We start from the raw sequence: 19449 nt of genomic DNA on the forward strand, positions 1-19449 counted from the left end.
GATTAAATCGACGTGAATGGTAGCAAGGCAGCTAGCTGCCAGCTAGTATGTATGTATCGTATGTCACGTCGATTAAACCGGAATCGAGGGAGTATGTAGTTTGATTTGAATATTGTTTTTCGATGCCCTAGAGTGTGTATAAGATAGATTTTAAGATATTTTTGTAATGATTTTCATGTTTACTGAGATGCTGGTTGGACACCCGAAATCTTGGGACCGGCCATGGATGCTTCATATTATGATACAATCCTTTTAAGACCGGCCATTTTTACGTTGGGCGAATCCAGCTAGCCAAGCAATATGGGAAGTTTTGCTGCAGTAGTACAGATTACAGTAACCCTTACCTTTCGTGGGCACCAGCGCCTTCCCCTAGTCGGCCCGCGGGTCGCCGGCGTGGGAAGGACATGAATGTAGTTGAGAGAACACCCCTCGGGTATTTACAGGTCTGTGCTTTGATATCTATTTCATTTTTTTACGGCTTCCTTCAGAAAAGTAATAGATTCTGTCTTGGAAAAACAAAGAGTTCGAAGATATAAAAAAATAGAATTTATTTTATAATCGTTGTAGTATATTGGCCATGTACTATTTGCTAGTTTAAATATAAAAGATATTGATTGCCAAAAGAATGCCGTACATTAATCGGTGGCACATCCTGCATGGAACTGAAGAAAAACCTTTATTTAAGCGATACACATGTAAGTAAAAAGGAAGACACTGCCTCTGTTCCATGCTAAAACGCCTTATATTATAAAACAGAGTGATATATATATATATGTGTCATTACGTTGTAATCACGCACATGACAATTTAACCGTGGAAGAAACATGTATGGAATGGGAAGACATCATTATTTTCTTCACTCCCTAATTGACACGCGCATGTGTTACACTGTTACTCCACCTTCAACGACGTCGTCAGATGGGAGCTTCAGACGTAGCACTCGTAGAGCTTGATGTCCATCTGCAGGCGGAAGTAGTAGAAGCCCTCGATGACGTCGGTGCGGATGGTGGCGATGCCGCGAGCCATGAAGAAGTCGCCGGTGCCGCCGACGACGGAGAAGTCGCGCGTCTTCTCGTCCATGAGGTCGGCGCCCATGAGGTTGAGGGTGCCCTTAGACTCCGTGGAGTTGAACACGAGGGTGAAGGCGAACCACGCGCTGGTCGTCTGCTTCATGTTGTAGAAGTAGAACCCCTGAGCGCGTGCCGCCGGCTCCTCCCCGGCCACCGGCAGCGCCTTGCCCACCGTTACCGGGTCGTCGAACACTACCAGCATGCCGAAGTAGGTGCCGTTGGGGTTGATCACGGTGCTCAGCGCCGTCGGTTTCGTTGCCGGCGCCGCCGTCGCGTTTGCTGAGTTGTTGACGCCGTTGTAGAGGATGTCGTGGTAGTAGAGCGTCATCTTCTTGCACGGTTCTTCGGGGCTGCTGGAGACGTGCCACCTCCGGCCGTCGGCGGCGGCGGCACCAGCCGCCAAGCCGAGCAGGAACATCGCGAGCACGATCCTGGAAGATGCCGTGGCAATGAGGCCTTGCATCTTGTTATCAAGTAGTGCAGCTCTGGATCTCAACCTCTTAGACACTAAGCTTAGCTGAAGAGCACTGTCGTGTATGTTGCTGTTGTAGTGTGAGCTCGAACGTGCATGCTATTTATAGAGACGTGGAGCAGATAATAATAATGGGATTGGGTTCAGAGGGAGCACATAGTCGCCAGTAGAATTAAGATGCCGGGCATAGACATCGAGTGGAAAAAGTGACGACTATTTTTTCAGTTGGTATCCGTTCGCCGTCCCTGATGACTAATCTAGGACATGTGCAAAATATTACGTCTTGGTGGTTGGTACCATGTCAGCGTCAACATGGGCGTGAACAACTGCTATATATGACCCGAGCAAATTTGACGTACCTAGATGTGGAAAAACTTCCATTGCAAGATCAATCGAGCATGTATGGCAGTATGCAATTTTGCCTTTTCGCTGGTATAAATATTAACTAGCTTTACGAAACATTTCACCAAACAGAACTTTTACTACGTAATGTGCCCACAAAACTACAACACTACACTTTCAAGGCATAAGTTTTATGATATTTACTCCTCGACAATTAAGTTCAATGTACCAAGACTAGCATTCTGACAAAAAATGGCTTTCTCAAGCAATTTCTTTTAATCGATTTTGCAGTGAACTGAGATGCTACTTCAGAAAACTAACCCGCATGATGAAGGCTATAATGCTAAGTGTTGATGGTTGAGCATTTTTCTCCTCACGGTGTGGCGCCCCGCCCATATCGGCACCATCGGCTTTGTAGAAAACACGATTTAGTCTACTTGGATAATTTTCCCGAGGCTTCGTTATCTCATATATATATGCACTTTGCGGTGCTAGCGTTTACAGGGAGAACTCGTATACAATACGGAAGACACTCAAGGTCATGTACGAGTCGGGATAGACCAAAGCCTATACGAAACTACATCGTATGTTTAACACCCTCCCTTAATCACAACTTCTCAAGTTGAGATTACGCTTAAATTGCTCAAAGCTACGAACTGGAAGCGGTTTAGTGAAACCATCAGCTATTTGATCTTTTGAAGGAATGAACCGAATTTCCAGCTGCTTGTTCATCACCTTTTCTCTGACAAAGTGAAAGTCAATCTCAATGTGCTTAGCTCTTGCATAGAAAACAGGATTAGCTGATAAATATGTAGCTCCTAAATTATCACACCATAAACATGGCGGTTGGGTCAGTTTTATTCCAAGCTCCTTCAACAAGGATTGTACCCAAATCACTTCAGCTGTGGCATTAGCAACAGACTTGTATTCAGCCTCTGTACTGGACCTCGACACTGTGTCTTGTTTCTTTGCACTCCAGGAAACCAAATTGGGCCCAAAGAAAACTGCCAAACCTCCAGTGGAACGACGATCATCTACACAAGCTGCCCAGTCAGCATCAGAGAAGGCACTAACCAGTGTAGACCGTGACTTGGCAAACGTTAGTCCAACACCAGCAGTATGCTTGATATACCTCATGATGCGTTTTGCAGCAGTCCAGTGCAGAGTAGTGGGATCATGTAGATACTGACATATTTTATTGACAGCATATGAAATATCTGGTCTAGTAAGAGTAAGATACTGCAACGCACCTACCATGCTTCTGTATCTGGTGCTATCTTCAGGACCAAGCAAGTCACCTTCATGAGCGGAGATTTTTTCTGAGGATGACAATGGTGTAGAAGAACCCTTGCAGTTTACCATACCAACTCTTGCAAGAACATCTTGTGCATACTTTGTTTGCCTCAAAACTAGTCCATCATCAACCTTCTGAACTTCAACTACAAGAAAGTAGTGAAGGTCACCAAGATCTTTTAATGCAAATTCCTTACTCAAATCCTTGAGTAGTGCATCTGTTGCAGCTTGTGAAGAGCTTGCAACTATGATATCATCAACATAAATGAGCATAAAAACAGTAACGCTAGCCTTGCGATAGATAAACAGTGATGTATCAGATTTTGAAGTAACAAAGCCAAAAGCTAGTAACTGTGAACTTAACCGAGAATACCATGCTCGAGGTGCTTGTTTCAGTCCATAAATTGCTTTATCAAGTTTGCAAACATGATTTGGATTGTATCTGTTCTCATACCCAGGTGGTTGTCTCATGTAAACCTCCTCTTCTAGAACACCATGTAAGAACGTATTCTTGACGTCTAACTGTCGCAAACTCCATCCCCTAGAAACAGGCAATTGACAAGACAAGTCGAATAGTAGCAATTTTAACTACTGGACTGAAGGTATCCTCATAATCTATGACATAACGCTGCTTAAAACGTTTGGCTACTAGCCTCGCCTTATATCTATCAATAGATCCATCCGATTTTCGTTTAATCTTGTAAACCCAACGGCAATCAATGACATTGGTGCCCTGTCGTTGTGGAACCATATTCCAGGTTCTATTCTTGATAAGAGCATCATATTCTATATCCATAGCCTCTTTCCAATTTGGATCATTAAGAGCATCATCAAGATTAGCAGGTTCATCTGTAGTGGCTGACAAAATCCAGCGAACAGTGCCATCCTTATACTCTTTGGGTTTAACAATACCTCTCGACGCCCGTGTACTCGGTCGAGGTGGAACATTTGAGGGTTGCTGCGGTTGCTGCACAGGAGAAGCCACAGGAGAAGAAGAAACAGAAGATCCGGTTCCCCCGTCGCTGACATCAGGAGAATCTGGGCTGACAGCGCTGGACCCCGGAGTGGCCGCAGGGGATCCGGAGGTCTCCGGTGTGGCCTGATGCATGGCTCGGGTGTGTGATGCGGAGTCAACAGACGCAGAGGATCCGCCCACTGTCCTGCCTGGCGGGGACCGCGCGAGCGTGGCACCACGGGAATCGCTCGGCGTGCATGCGTCGTGGGCAGCCGACCCGGCCGCGGTTGCAGACGCTGAACGGCTCCTGCTGCTGGTCTGCCCAGGGTGATGATTCGAGGCAGATTGAGTTCGCGATCCAGAGGAAAAATCAGCACCGTGTTCAGCACCTTCTGAATCACTGTTTGCAGTATTTTGAGCAGCACTTTGCATAGAATCTTCACCATGTTGCATCATTGTTCTGGCAAAAACCTGTGGAACCACACACGAAGGACTAGAGGAAGAATTAGTAGAGACATTAGTCATGTGTGTATCATCAATAAATTCTTCCCCATGTTCAGGATTGAGAAGATTCGGAGGAAGCAAGAGGATTTCGTTTTTAAGAAGAGCACCGGCATTAGGATGAAGTGTTTTGAAGGGAAACACAGCCTCGTCAAATACTACATCCCGAGATATATAGACACGTCCAGAAGATACCTCGAGACATTTGACTCCCTTGTGAAGAGGACTATAGCCTAGGAAGACACACTGTGTGGAGCAAAAAGCTAACTTACGCTTATTGTATGGTCGAAGATTAGGCCAACAAGCACATCCAAACACACGTAGAGAGGAATATTGTGGTTTAGTATGGAGGAGTCGATTGACGGGGGTGTCATTGTTGATGATTCTACTTGGGAGCATATTGATGAGGTAGGTAGCGGTGAGAAACGCCTCATCCCAAAATTTAAGAGGCATATGAGCATGAGCAAGAAGAGCTAATCCTACCTCAACAATGTGACGGTGTTTGCGCTCTGCAGAGCCATTTTGTTGATGTGCATGGGGACAAGAGACGTGATGAGCGATGCCCTGCGTTTGGAAGAAACTATGAAGTTTTACATATCCTCCTCCCCAGTCAGACTGAACGGTCAAAATTTTCTTGCCAAGTTTACGCTCAACAAGTTTTTGAAAGTTGATAAAGGCATTGAACACATCAGATTTTTTCTTGAGAAGATATATCCATGTAAACTTGCTATAATCATCAATAAAGCTTACATAGTATTCATGACGACCAACAGACACACTAGCAGGTCCCCATACATCAGTAAAAACTAATTGTAGAGGAGATGTCGACACACTAGTGGAAACGGGATAGGGTAGCAGATGACTCTTAGCCCGCTGACACGAATCACATACTGACTCTAAAGTGGAATCCCTAACACATGGGAGTTTATTCTTGCTAATTATTTGGCTAACAATAATAGATGATGGATGACCGAGGCGACTATGCCACTTCGCTTGAGAGAGCTTGACGGCAACAAAAGCATGCTTCTGTGATGAAGATGATGACACCAATGATGAGATAAGAGGGTAAAGACCACCAACGCATCGCCCTCTATGAATTATTTTCCTCGTGACCTGATCCTTAATCAAGAAATAGAAGGGGTGAAATTCTATGAAAACTCTGTTATCATAGGTAAAACGGTGAACAGAGAGAAGATTTTTAGAGGCACGGGGAACATGAAGGATATTGCGAAGATGAAAATTTTGAACAGGGGTACGAACTATTGAATTACCAACATGAGTAATATCCATACCTTGCCCACTCGCGGTGTTAACCTTGTCGTAGCCTCTGTAGTTGTCATGCATAGTTAGATTGTTGCGTTCACCAGTGATGTGGTGAGTAGCACCGGTATCCGAGTACCAGTTTGTATCCACGCCATAGGAGGCCGCATTAACCTCCTTGTCCTCATAGGACTCATAGTCTTCATCAAAGCGCTGCCAACAATCCTTGGCGGGATGACCTTCTTTGTTGCATATCTGGCACGTCACATTGACCCATGGTGTGGTGCGACGGCGGCCACGTCCTCGATCACGTCCTCCTCCTCTGGGCGCACCTCCTCCCCTGCCTTGACCATAGGGCCGGTCTTCATGGCGATCCGAACGACGATCATCACGACGATCATCACGACGATCATCACGACGATCACCTCGAGGCGCACCACGACCGCTGCTGAAGCTGCGGGAACGTTGCTGACGGGAGGCTAGGTTAGCCGTGGTCTCAAAATCTGTGGCTGGCTGATCTTGAAGCATAAGCTGACGCTCATCATAGGCATGGATATGAGCATAGAGATCGCTGAGAGACATGGGTGTTGTGTTAATGCCAATGGCAGCCACCAGGGAGTTGTAAGACCCACCCAAACCAGCGAGTATATAAGAGACTTGTTCATCTTCAGGAACGGGACGTCCGGCGGCAGCAAGCTCATCAGCAATTCGTTGCATCTTTGTGAGAAAAGCCGACGTGGTCAGGTTGAGCTTCTTTGTGTTCGTGATTGCAACCCGCAAATTTGTGATCTTGGATTGACTGACAGAGGCGAACATAGCTTCAAGCGTCTGCCAAACAGCGGCAATGAGTTCAAGCCGGAGAACATGCGTCATGATCTCGGGAGACAAGGATTGGAAGATGTATTGGAGCACGGTCTGATCCCTCGCAAGCCACGTTGCGTAGTCAGGATTGGGGATCGTTGTTGGCTCTTTATCCTTCTCGGCAGCAGCCTAGACCAGCGTCTTCACCGGCGCTTCATCTGTTCCGTCCAGGAGCCCTAGAAGTTGGGCGCCACGGATGGCGGGCAGAATCTGAGCCCGCCACATTGGGTGGTTCGTCCGCGTCAGCTTGTCCGTAAGCGGGGCGCCGAGATTCAGCTGAGGATAACTCGGCGAAGCCATGAGAACGACGCGGGAATCGCTTGTGCGTGCAGCGGCGATGGTAGAACCGGCAGCGGCAGCACGGCAGCCTGGGGATGTGTTTCTCGATCTATCGATCAGGTAGACGTATCAGAAGAGGGAGCTCTGATACCATATAAGATTGATGCACTAGCCAGTTCAACCAAAAGACCGATCTGATAGAAGGAGGCTAGGTACTATATTTATATTCAACACTCCTCCTCACGTCTAGGCTATTTTAGTCTTTAGCGTGGGATCGGTGCACAGGCCGCAGAATCTTTTTCTGTTTTTTTATACTGCGCGAGCAGGGTCTTGAACTCAAGACCTCTTGGCTCTGATACCATGTAGAAAACATGATTTAGTCTACTCGGATAATTTTCCCGAGGCTTCGTTATCTCATATATATATATGCACTTGGTGCTAGCGTTTACAGGGAGAACTCCTATACAATACGGAAGGCACTCAAGGTCATGTACGAGTCGGGATAGACCAAAGCCTATACGAAACTACATCGTATGTTTAACAGGCTCGTCCAGGAGATTCGAGGATCTTGTTGACCAGCAACCCCACCTCTAGCCGTATGTGTTCAGACCTAGTAATCTAGTATGTATCGCTATTTTAGCTAGCCATGTCAGTCTTTGATTCCCTTGAGAAGCTACACTCCGATAGAGATTTGGTGCACATAGGCACCCGTGATTTTGTTTTTAAAAAATCAGATTTTTTAAGTTTCAAAAAATTATGAAAAAAATCAGCATATAATCAAGGATGTATGCCACGAACTTGTAAAACATCAATTTCAAATACTTTATATTTTAAGCTACACAAGAATGACAAAAGTGTAGGTCTAAGTAGTTATTTGCAAATCTCCAAAGTGTGGATCGGTTGACAAGCACAAGACACATCTCGTTCCTCGTGGTTTCACTCAGCAGCATGGTATTGATTACGATGACACGTTCAGTCCCAGGAACCGTGAGTTTAGTTTTTTTCTCTTGTTGTATATAGGTTGGATCCTACGTCAGATTAATGTTAGCAATACTTTTTTTGCATGCAGGAGCCTACCGGTTTTGAGGATACTCGGCACCCGTCTCATGGATGTAAGTTACAGCGTGCTATCTATAGGCTTAAGCAGTCTCCTCGAGCTTGGTACGCCGTTTAGCTGCTCATTTGGGCCAGTTGGGTAATTGGGTTTCACTTCCTCCAAGGTTGATACGTCTTTGTTCATCTTCTCTCACGATGATGTTCAGATTTACATGCCGGTCTATGTTGATGTTATTGTCACTGTTGGCTCTAATCATGTTGTTGTTAACCATCTAGTGCACTCTCTTGCTGACTCTTTTCCTATTAAGGACCTTGGTGTGTTGTCCTATTTTTTGGACTTGAAGCGTCTTACACTTATGGGGGCATGACACTGACTGAATGTAAGTATGCACTTGACCTTCCTCATTCAGTTAGTACTCCTTCAACTCCACTGGTTCCTACGGAACGGCTTGCTCGAGATACTAGTTCACCATTGGGTACTGAAGATTCTTGCTGGTACAATAGTATTGTTGGTGGTTTAGAATATTTGACTCTCACATGCACATATATTTCTTTTGCTGTCAACAAGGTATGTCAGTTCCTCGCTCGGCCTAGTGAGGTACACTGGGAAGCAGTTAAGCGTATTATGCGCTATGTTAAATGGACTTTGAACACCGGCTTGACAATTCACAAGTCACCTTTTGTGGGTATTGGCATTTAGACAGATGCAGACTGGGTAGGATGTGTTGATGATTGTCGCTCCACTAGAGGTTTTGCGATCTTCGTTGGGTCTAATCTTGTATCACGAAGTTTGAAGAAACATCCTACTGCCTCGTGGTCAAGTACAAAGAGGAAGAGTATATATAAGGCATTGGCAAATGGCGCTGTTGAAGCCATTTGAGTAGATTCTTTGCTCAAAAACTTAGAGTTTGCCATCAGCGTGTCCCCATCTTATGGTTTATTTAATAACTGAGGGGATACTTACCTAACTGCAAATTCATTGTTCCATGCTCGCACGAGGCACATTTAGATTGATTTCCAATTTGTGCGTGAGTGAGTAGGTGATGGTACTTTAGAGGTGAGGTTTATCTCTTCAGTTGATCAGATGTATTTACTAAACTAGTCACATGACAGTTGTTAGCCCGCTTCAGGACCAATCTAAATCTTGTATGTACTACTTTAAATTGAGGAGAGTCCGAGAGTGTTAGAATCAGTATACAGTGTTTGCGCCATATGTACATGTACGTTGTATTGTACCCTTATACCCTCCCATGATGATATATAATTAAAGAGATCAGTGGACATGTTGCCACACCAAAAATATGTAAGTTATAAAAAGAAGCTATATACCACGCACATGACAATCTAACCGTGAAAGAACATGTATGGAATGGGAAGCCATCATTATTTTATTCACTCCCTAATTGGCACGCGCATCTTCTAGCACATATTAATTCCACCTTCAACGTCCGATGAGAGTTTCAGACGTAGCACTCGTAGAGCTTGATGTCCATCTGCAGGCGGAAATAGTAGAAGCCCTCGATGACGTCGGTGCGGATGGTGGCGACGCCGCGCGCCATGAAGAAGTCGCCGGTGCCGCCGACGACGGAGAAGTCGCGCGTCTTCTCGTCCATGAGGTCGGCGCCCATGAGGTTGAGCGTGCCCTTAGACTCCGTGGAGTTGAACACGAGGGTGAAGGCGAACCACGCGCTGGTCGTCTGCTTCATGTTATAGAAGTAGAACCCTTGAGCGCGTGCCGCCGGCTCCTCCCCGGACACGGGCAGCGCCTTGCCCTCCGTTACCGGGTCGTCGAACACCACCAGCATGCCGAAGTAGGTGCCGTTGGGGTTGATCACGGTGCTCAGCACCGTCGGTTTCGTTGCCGGTGCCGCCGTCGCGTTTGCTGAGTTGTTGACGCCGTTGTAGAGGATGTCGTGGTAGTAGAGCGTCATCTTCTTACACGGCTCGTCGGGGCTTCTGGAGACGTGCCGCCTCCGACCGTCGGCGGCGGCGGCACCAGCCGCCAAGCCGAGCAGGAACATGGCGAGCACGATCTTGCTGGAGGATGCCGTGAGCGCGAGGCCTTGCATCTTGTTATCAAGTAGTGCAGCTCTGGATCTCAACCTCTTAGACACTAAGCTTAGCTGAAGAGCACTGTCGTGTATGTTGCTGTTGTGGTGAGACCTCGAACGTGCATGCTATTTATAGAGACGTGGAGCAGATAATAATAATGGGATTGGTTCACATGAAGCACACAGTCGCCAGTAGAATTAAGATGCCGGGCATAGACATCGAGTGGAAAAAGTGACGACTATTTTTTCAGTTGGTATCCGTTCGCCGTCCCTGATGGCTAATCTAGGACATGTGCAAAATATTACGTCTTGGTGGTTGGTACCATGTCAGCGTCAACATGGGCGTGAACAACTGCTATATATGACCCGAGCAAATTTGACATACCTAGATGTGGAAAAAGTTCCCTTGCAAGATCAATCGAGCATGTATGGCAATATGCGATTTTGCCTTTTCGCTGGTATAAATATTAACTAGCTTTACGAAACATTTCACCAAACAGAACTTTTACTACGTAATGTGCCCACAAAACTACAACAGTACACTTTCAAGGCATAAGTTTTATGATATTTACTCCTCGACAAGTTCAATGTACCTAAACTCTACCGTGAGTTGCAAGACTAGCATTCTGACAAAAAATGGCTTTCTCAAACAATTGCTTTTAATCGATTTTGCAGTGAACTCAGATGTTACTTCAGAAAACTAACCCACATGATGAAGGCTATAATGCTAAGTGTTGATGGTTGAGCATTTTTCTCCTCCCGGTGTGGCGTCCGGCCCATATCGCTCATCCAGGAGATTTGAGCATCTTGTTGACCAGCAACCCCACCTCTAGCCATATGTGTTCAGACCTAGTTTGTATCGCTATTTTAGCTAGCCATGTCAGTCTTTGATTCCCTTGAGAAGCTACACTCCGACAGAGATTTGGTGCACATAGGCACCCGTGATTTTGTTTTTAATAAAAATAAAAATCATATTTTTGAGTTTCAAAAAATTATGAAAAAATCAGCATATAATCAAGGATGTATGCCACGAACGTGTAAAATATCAATTTCAAATACATTATATTTTAAGCTACACAAAAATGACAAAAGTGTAGATCTAAGTAGTTATTTTCAAATCTCCAAAGTGTGGATCGGTTGACAAGCACAAGGCACGTCTCGTTGCTCGTGGTTCTCAGCAGCATGGTATTGATTACGATGACACGTTCAGTCCCAGGAACCGTGAGTTTGGTTCTTTCTCTTGTTGTATATAGGTTGGATCCTACGTCAGATTGATGTTAGCAATACTTTTTTGCATGGAGGAGCCTACCGGTTTTGAGGATACTTGGCACCCGTCTCATGGATGTAAGTTACAGTGTGCTATCTATAGGCTTAAGCAGTCTCCTCGAGCTTGGTACACCGTTTAGCTGCTCATTTGTGTCAGTTGGGTTTCACTTCCTCCAAGACTGATACGTCTTTGTTCATCTTCTCCCACGATGATGTTCAGATTTACATGCCGGCCTATGTTGATGTTATTGTCACTGTTGGCTCTAATCATGTTGTTGTTAACCATCTGGTACGCTCTCTTGCTGACTCTTTTCCTATTAAGGACCTTGGTGTGTTGTCCTAGTTTTTGGACTTGAAGCGTCTTACACTTATGGGGGCATGACACTGACTGAATGTAAGTATGCACTTGACCTTCCTCATTCAGTTAGTACTCCTTCAAATCCACTGGTTCCTACGGATCGGTTTGCTCGAGATACTAGTTCACCATTGGGTACTGAAGATTCTTGCTGGTACAATAGTATTGTTGGTGGTTTAGAATAGTTGACTTTGACATGCACATATATTTCTTTTGCTATCAACAAGGTATGTCAGTTCCTCGCTCGGCCTAGTGAGGTACACTGAAGCAGTTAAGCGTATTATGCGCTATGTTAAATGGGCTTTGAACACCGGCTTGACAATCCACAAGTCACCTTTTGTGGGTATTGGCATTTAGACAGATGCAGATCTGCCCGAGCGTTCGGTCTGTTCGGTTTGCTCGGTCCGGTCTTTTCGGTCTTCACAAATTTCGGTCATCCAGAAATGCTACCCAAAATACATTCGGTCTTTCCGGTCTTTCTGTATTTGGTCTTCGGTCTTTTCGGTCCGGTCTTCGGTCATGACCATATAGACCAAATAGAGAAAGTGTAACATATATATATATACAAGAAATGGAAGCACAACACGTTATTATTTCAGGCATTTCACTTCATAATTTCTAGCAGAAGAATAAACTAGCACAACATGGCAGGCTGATAGCACATGTACATAAAAATGGGAGCACACAAATGGGGAAACTGAACAGTATATCACAATTCACAAGTTCACAACACGTTACAGACAGCAGGAAATGGGAGCAGCTTACAAATAGCAGTTTACAAATGGGAGCACAGCAGGAATGATTTTATGTAAACAACATGGGCAGGAGTAGTATGTAAATAAGATGGGCATCTACAGTATGTTAATTAGATGGGCATCTACAGTATGTTCACGGGCTTTCGCAAGGGCAAGTTCACGTGCATTCAGCTCATCCTCAAGAACATACTCAGGTTCGGATGCCATCTACAAACAGACAGAAGACAAGTACATCTGAGTAAACAAGTGCACAACTAACCAGTAGAATTAAACATAAATATTAGTCCAAATAGACACTAGCAGTAGCCAGTAGCACTATATTTTACAGCAATCGAAATACATCAGTTTAACTGTCTAATTGTAGCAGTATATTTTACAACAGTATAACACTAGCTAATAAAGAAATAGAACATGCATAATATGGAGATATGGAGATCAATCCAGAGATGACAAGGCGAGGATCTAATATCTTCTACCAGTTGCAGTTGGAGACCATGCCATAGAAATAGAATACGGATCAGAGATCTCCATCTACTAGACACTAGCACAGTAGCACAATAACACTAGAAGATGAGCAGTCTCACGGAGCAGATTAAAGAACATTGGATGCAGGGAGGGTTTTTTCTTACCGTGTCACTTGCTGGCCGGATCCCTGTGGTGGCGTGCTGCCGGCCGACGCGGAGTTGGAGACCTGGAGATGCGGCGGGAAGGAGATGCGTCTGGAGGCCTGGAGTGCTGGCCGGTCGGCCGGGGCGTCGGACGGCGGCGGCGCTCGCTGTTCCAGGAGGATGGGGCGGCGGCGCAACCCTAGGGCAGGTCTCTCTGCTGTGTGTTGTCCAGGGTCGAATGAGGAACGAAGCGAGAGTGAAAAGAGGCCTGGAGGCTGGAGTGGAGCTAGAAAAGTGGCCGAATGGGCTGCTGGGCTGAAATGATCGGTCGCTTCGGTCGCTTCGGTCGTTTGCTCGACACAACCGAACAGTATTGAAATATTTCGGTCAGTTGCCTGGCAAGACCGATCGTATGACCGAACACCGAATTTTCCTGTATTTCGGTTTCGGTCCCGGTTATTTCGGCTTCGGTCTTCGGTTTCGGTTTTTTGTGCCCGGCTGGGTAGGATGTGTTGATGATTGTTGCTCCACTAGAGGTTTTGCGATCTTAACTGGCACTGAAGCAAAATTCATCCTGATGATACATGAATAAAGGTTGAGAGTTCTCAAAAGAAAAATGATTAGTCTTTCTGGTTGATATTGATTTAAGATGAGAAATGGTACAGTAAACGGTGGCACGAGAAACCCTTCATTTGAACTATATGTAAGTTATAAAAAGAAGCTATATATAACTCACATGACAATTTAACCGTGAAAGAAAAATGTATGGAATGGGAAGCCATCATTATTTTATTCACTCCCTAATTGGCACGCGCATGTGCTAGCATAATAATTCCACCTTCAACGTCCGATGAGAGTTTCAGACGTAGCACTCGTAGAGCTTGATGTCCATCTGCAGGCGGAAATAGTAGAAGCCCTCGATGACGTCGGTGCGGATGGTGGCGACGCCGCGCGCCATGAAGAAGTCGCCGGTGCCGCCGACGACGGAGAAGTCGCGCGTCTTCTCGTCCATGAGGTCGGCGCCCATGAGGTTGAGGGTGCCCTTAGACTCCGTGGAGTTGAACACGAGGGTGAAGGCGAACCACGCGCTGGTCGTCTCCTTCATGTTGTAGAAGTAGAATCCTTGAGCGCGTGCCGCCGGCTCCTCCCCGGCCACTGGCAGCGCCCTGTCCTCCGTTACCGGATCGTCGAACACCACCAGCATGCCGAAGTAGGTGCCGTTGGGGTTGAACACGGTGCTCAGTGCCGTCGGTTTCGTTGCCGGCGCCGCCGTCGCGTTTGCTGAGTTGTTGACCCCGTTGTAGAGGATGTCGTGGTAGTAGAGCGTCATCTTCTTACACGGCTCGTCGGGGCTTCTGGAGACGTGCCGCCTCCGGCCGTCGGCGGCGGCGGCACCAGCCGCCAAGCCGAGCAGGAACATCGCGAGCACGATCTTGCTGGAGGATGACGTGAGCGCGAGGCCTTGCATGTTGTTATCGAGTAGTGCAGCTCTGGATCACAAGCTTAGCTGAAGAGCACTCCCAGGTGAGCTAGTTGATGTTCAGCTGTTGTGATGAGAGCTCGAATCTGCATGCTATTTATAGAGACGTGGAGCACACAATAATAATGGGATTGGTTCAGAGAAAGCACACCGTCGCCAGTCGAAGTAAGCTGCCGAGCATAGACATCGAGTGGAAAAAGTAACGACTATTTTTTCAGTTGATGTCCGTTCGCCGTCCCAGCTGACTAATCTAGGACATGTGCAAAATGTTATGTCTTGGTGGTTGGTACCATGTCAGCGTCATAATGGGCGTGGACAACTGCTATGAACCAAATTTGCCATACCTTGGATGTGGAAAAACTTCCCCTGCAAGGCTACAAGATCAATCGCGCATGTATGGCAATATGCGATTTTGCCTTTTCGCTGGTATAAATATTACTGTAACTAGCTTTAGTAAACATTTCACCAAACAGAACTTTTACTACGCAATGTGCCCACAAAACTACAACACTACACTTTCAAGGCATAAGTTTTATGATGTTTACTCCTCGACAAGTTCAATCTTCAATGTACCCAAACTCTACCGTGAGTTGCAAGACTAGCATTCTGACAAAATTTGGCTTTCTCAAGCGTTTTAATTACCTTAGCAGAGAACCCAGATGCTACTTCAGAGAACCCAGATTCGAGCTCTCATCAAGCGTTTTGTATGTTTGCTCTTGTAAGAAACCAAGATGCATGTTGCATGGTTTCTCTTGTAACAAAATCGCGGCAACTCAAATTGTTGTGATGATTGACTGTAGAATATCAAGATACTACTTGAGTTATGTCTACTGTTGATATTCATGTGCTAACTAGGCCAGTATACAGAGAAGATGAATCGTGCATGTATGGCAATATGCGATTTTGCCCCTTTTCGGATTTTCGCTAGTTTAAATATTAACCAACTTTAGGAAACATTTCACCAAACTGCACCTTTACCACGCAATATGCCCACAAAAGTACAACACTACACTTTCAAAGCGATATTTTATGATATTTACTCGTCGACAAGCTCAACGTACCTAAACTCTACCGTGAGTTGCAAGACTAGCATTACAAAAAAAATGGCTTTCTCAAGCAATTGATTTTAATTGTTTCTGCAGGTGAACCTAGATACTTCACAAAACCAACTGGCGCGACAGACTGTAATGCTGAAATGTTGTACGGTTGCCCTTTTAACAAACCCAGATGCATGTTGCTGGGTTTCTCTAGGAACAAGATTGCCTCAGCTCAAATTGTTCTGGTGATTGATTGTAGAATATCAAGATGTTTTCTTCTACTTGAGTTATGTTTACTGTTGATATTCATGTGCTAGCTAGGCCGGTACAGAGCTAGCTGCGCAGCAGCTACTATGAAAAGGAAGCTGCTTAGGGCATCTCCAGCGGCGCGACGCAAACGGTCGCTCAGCGACCGTTTTCGTCCGCCGTGACCGGAAATGCGTCTGGGGCCTGTTCCAGCGGGGCGACGCAAAGTGACCGGGCCGTCCGCGGAGACGCAAACCTGGCCCAAATATGCGCCAGGTTTGCGTCGCGGCGGACGCTCGGCGGTCGCGGAAAATGTCCGCGTTGGGTACATCCGGGCCCGGGCGGCAGTGACTAGGTAAGCAAAAGATTTTTTCATTACTATTGATTGGCCAAAAGGACCATCTTTACAGAGATGGTTAGTCGAGTTAACCTAAAACTACAACGGCCGTACCTACTCGCCGTCGCGCGGCCTACACCGGCCTCGGTTACTCGCAGTCGCGCACCCTACTACTGGCGCCGGATGGGCCGGCGCTGCGGTGACCCAGCGTACCACTGCATGGTGTAGTACACAAGTCGGTGACATAACACAAGTGAAACACCGTTCCACTCATATTACATCTCTCAGAGTGGTACAACAGAAACATATGCGAGTCCAAGGTATGTCTATAGAAGTACACACGAACTGTTTACATAAGATCCACACAGCCTCCTACCTTACAGTGAGGTAAAACTTCAAATAAACTCCAGAAGAACGACTCGTAGTCTAACTTGTTGCTAACTCAAGCTTAAGAGCTAACTGGCTTGCTATAGAAATCTAGCTACTTAGGTGCTAGGATTAGGGAAAGGTTCCCTTCTATTACTAGTCTAGGTTTCCATTATAGCTGATGCAGAAGTTGACTCAATTGACTTCTTTGATTGGATTCTTCATCTCGTTGCAGTTGACTCCTTTGTCTTCGAGTTCCACAGTAGTTTCTCCTTCGGTGCCTTGATCTAAGAAAGGGGGTTCAAACGAGATAGAATGAGTACGAGCATACTCAGCAAGTTCATATTAGGAAATAGGTGTATCATGCACTAGATACAGCCATAGACCAGAAAGTCATAGGCCAATGCAAGTTTTTGTAATCATTTCTTCAAAAGGTTTATTTTATTCTGAAAACTATGCCCGTCAGTCTTCACAGGTTGACTAGAACTTCGTGGAGTTCCTTTCCTGCCGCGTTCGCAGTTCCCTTCCTGGAACAGGGAGTGACAGTCACAATTCTTGATACCCTCTGCAGAGGTGCGTTACTTTACCCCACAAGAGATCTTAACCATGTTGCCGGCCGAGAGTATGTCCCCGTCCAGACTTCCTTTGGTGTGAGGCCCAGTATAAGATCCAAGCCAATCACTGCCTTCTCCGCGACCCTGCAAACCCACCCTTTTGTCCAACCGCACACCTCCAGTAGACTTCCCCCGATAATACGGCTTTACTCATGGTGTACTCCGGACAATCCATCATAGATCGTAGAGCCATCATCACTAATGGATGGGGATTTAAAAGGCTATCCCAACCTACGGCAGTGCCTCCAACACCCCGCCGGCTCTACCAATCCTTTGGCGTGCAGAAGGGAAAAGATACAGCTGACTTCCCCAGAGCCATTATAGATCTTATGGATAACGCGATATGTACGGCGCTAGAATCACTGGACGGCATTGGTAATTAATCCTAGGGTGATATAACCCATGCAATGGAACCTCCACCATATCAACACATACCATGGTTCCATTGCCCACCACATAGTCATATTCATAATTGTAAAATAATACTTTGCTTTTCAATGCATGAGTGATAAGTATAGTACTTTGCATATAGTTTGATACAAATATTCAAATGACATGAGCAAGCGATGAACTTGCCTTTCTTGACTGCAAGATTATGCAGGCAAAAGCTTCGATACGTGATAACTCCAAATTCTGAAATACCATCATCGTCCGGTAAGGACAATGTTTAAAGAACTGGCAAAGATGCTATAATGCATAGTATGAGATGCAATCGTCCCGAGCGTAACCTAACCTCGATGATTTAGGATGGATGAGTTGTAAAGATTTCTTTAGGGTGTGTTGCACTTTTAGAATGGTTCTCAAACAAGGTTCTTATTAGGGTTTGGTTATATTAGCATCATAACCAAGTGATATAAGACATCATAACAATCATACACATACAGAATAGTGATGGAATAATATGTAAAGAACAGTTGTCAATTTTAAGTTCTACATGTCATGGTTGATGATTACTTATACTATACTTCAAAAGAATAACTTTTGAAGAACATGTTGTTTAAGAAATATTGAGTATTTCAAAGAAGGATTAGGGCTTCTAAGGTTTGATTGGTATTTGTACTTCAAAAGAATAACTTTTGAAGAACAGGTTAAATAAGAATATGAACTACTATACATAGGAGCTATGGCTTTCTAGGGTTTACTATTGAATTCATTTAGTTCCACTAATAGGAACTAGTTGGATGCTTAAGTTGAATTGGTTCTATATACAACAAGTATGGGCAGGTTTATTACTATGGTTGATTATGATATCATATCAAAGGATGGTTATCCAGATGGTTCTATAAATTAGCTACTAGGATTTACTATGGCTTCATATTTGCTTTACCAAATAATCTTTATAGGTTTCTAAGCTAAGTGACTTATCATTTCCTAAGTAGGGTTTAGTTGGATAGAAGCATGTGATGTGATTTGCTACACAAGGTTGGTATTAGGGTTTATCATCATGGTTTAACTAGGGTTTGATGGTTGAGGTTAATCCTAATGGTATGGTACATAGGAGTGGTAATTAATGGTACTAATTCAATTAACAAGTTAGGGTTTATACCTAGGTGATACTAGTGAATCATATTGGTTTTAAATTGGAAATAAAGACATGAAATGATGACTCATGTGAATTGGTTCTATGTTGGTAGATCCTGACTTGTATTTGTTGGTCACATAATAAGGTTCTCTATGTAAGGTGAAATTCACATGATCATATGTAACACGTAACTAGGGTTTTAGAGTTGCTTCTAATTTAGGGTGATCACATGAATAATGAGATCAAGGTCTTACTCAAATTGAAACTAGGGTTTCTAAATTATGGTACATCTCCTAAAATGATGATTGGAAATATAGGTGTGGTAACTAATTACTTTGAAGCATAATTATTAATGGTTTGGCATTTTATTAACTTCCACGAGAATTAATAATTAGGGTAACTCCTAATTAGGTTTAATTCAGAGATAAGGGTTTAACAATTATTACTAGGTTTTAAAAATAATAACTTGCAAATTAAAATTATTTAAGTTCACAATATTTAAGTTACTAAATTAAGATTGGTTTTAGTATTTTCTTGAGTTATTACTATTTAAAGAAAATGGTAAATGGTAATTTGCAAATTAGGGTTTATGAATTACCACTAATAATTAAGTTAATGCAAATATGATAAAGAAAATTAATCTTAACATTTTAATTAGTTACTGAATAGTTAAAATTTAAATTTGAAACTTCACTAATTATTGAATTCAATTTGCATTTTAAA

At 44.6% G+C, this 19449-nt stretch overlaps 3 protein-coding genes across 3 annotated transcripts; all 3 read right to left on the bottom strand.

The window, feature by feature from the left end:
* Nucleotides 1-721: 721 nt before the first annotated feature.
* Nucleotides 722-1631, bottom strand: LOC127331976 (dirigent protein 5-like). Its single transcript, XM_051358219.2, has one exon. It carries the CDS (start codon nt 1531-1533, stop codon nt 928-930), a length of 606 nt encoding a protein of 201 aa, XP_051214179.1. The 5' UTR covers nt 1534-1631; the 3' UTR covers nt 722-927.
* A 7766-nt stretch (nt 1632-9397) lies between these two features.
* Nucleotides 9398-10242, bottom strand: LOC127331975 (dirigent protein 5-like). Its single transcript, XM_051358218.2, has one exon. The coding sequence runs from the start codon at nt 10156-10158 to the stop codon at nt 9550-9552; it is 609 nt and encodes a 202-aa protein (XP_051214178.1). The 5' UTR covers nt 10159-10242; the 3' UTR covers nt 9398-9549.
* A 2208-nt stretch (nt 10243-12450) lies between these two features.
* Nucleotides 12451-14690, bottom strand: LOC127331974 (dirigent protein 5). Its single transcript, XM_051358217.2, has 2 exons — nt 13146-14690; nt 12451-12723 (listed from the first exon to the last, which is right to left on the bottom strand). Exon 1 carries the CDS (start codon nt 14590-14592, stop codon nt 13984-13986), a length of 609 nt encoding a protein of 202 aa, XP_051214177.1. The 5' UTR covers nt 14593-14690; the 3' UTR covers nt 12451-12723; nt 13146-13983.
* Nucleotides 14691-19449: the final 4759 nt, after the last annotated feature.

Source organism: Lolium perenne, chromosome 2 (genome assembly GCF_019359855.2).
Source record: "Lolium perenne isolate Kyuss_39 chromosome 2, Kyuss_2.0, whole genome shotgun sequence".
In the NCBI taxonomy this organism is placed as follows: Eukaryota; Viridiplantae; Streptophyta; class Magnoliopsida; order Poales; family Poaceae; genus Lolium; species Lolium perenne.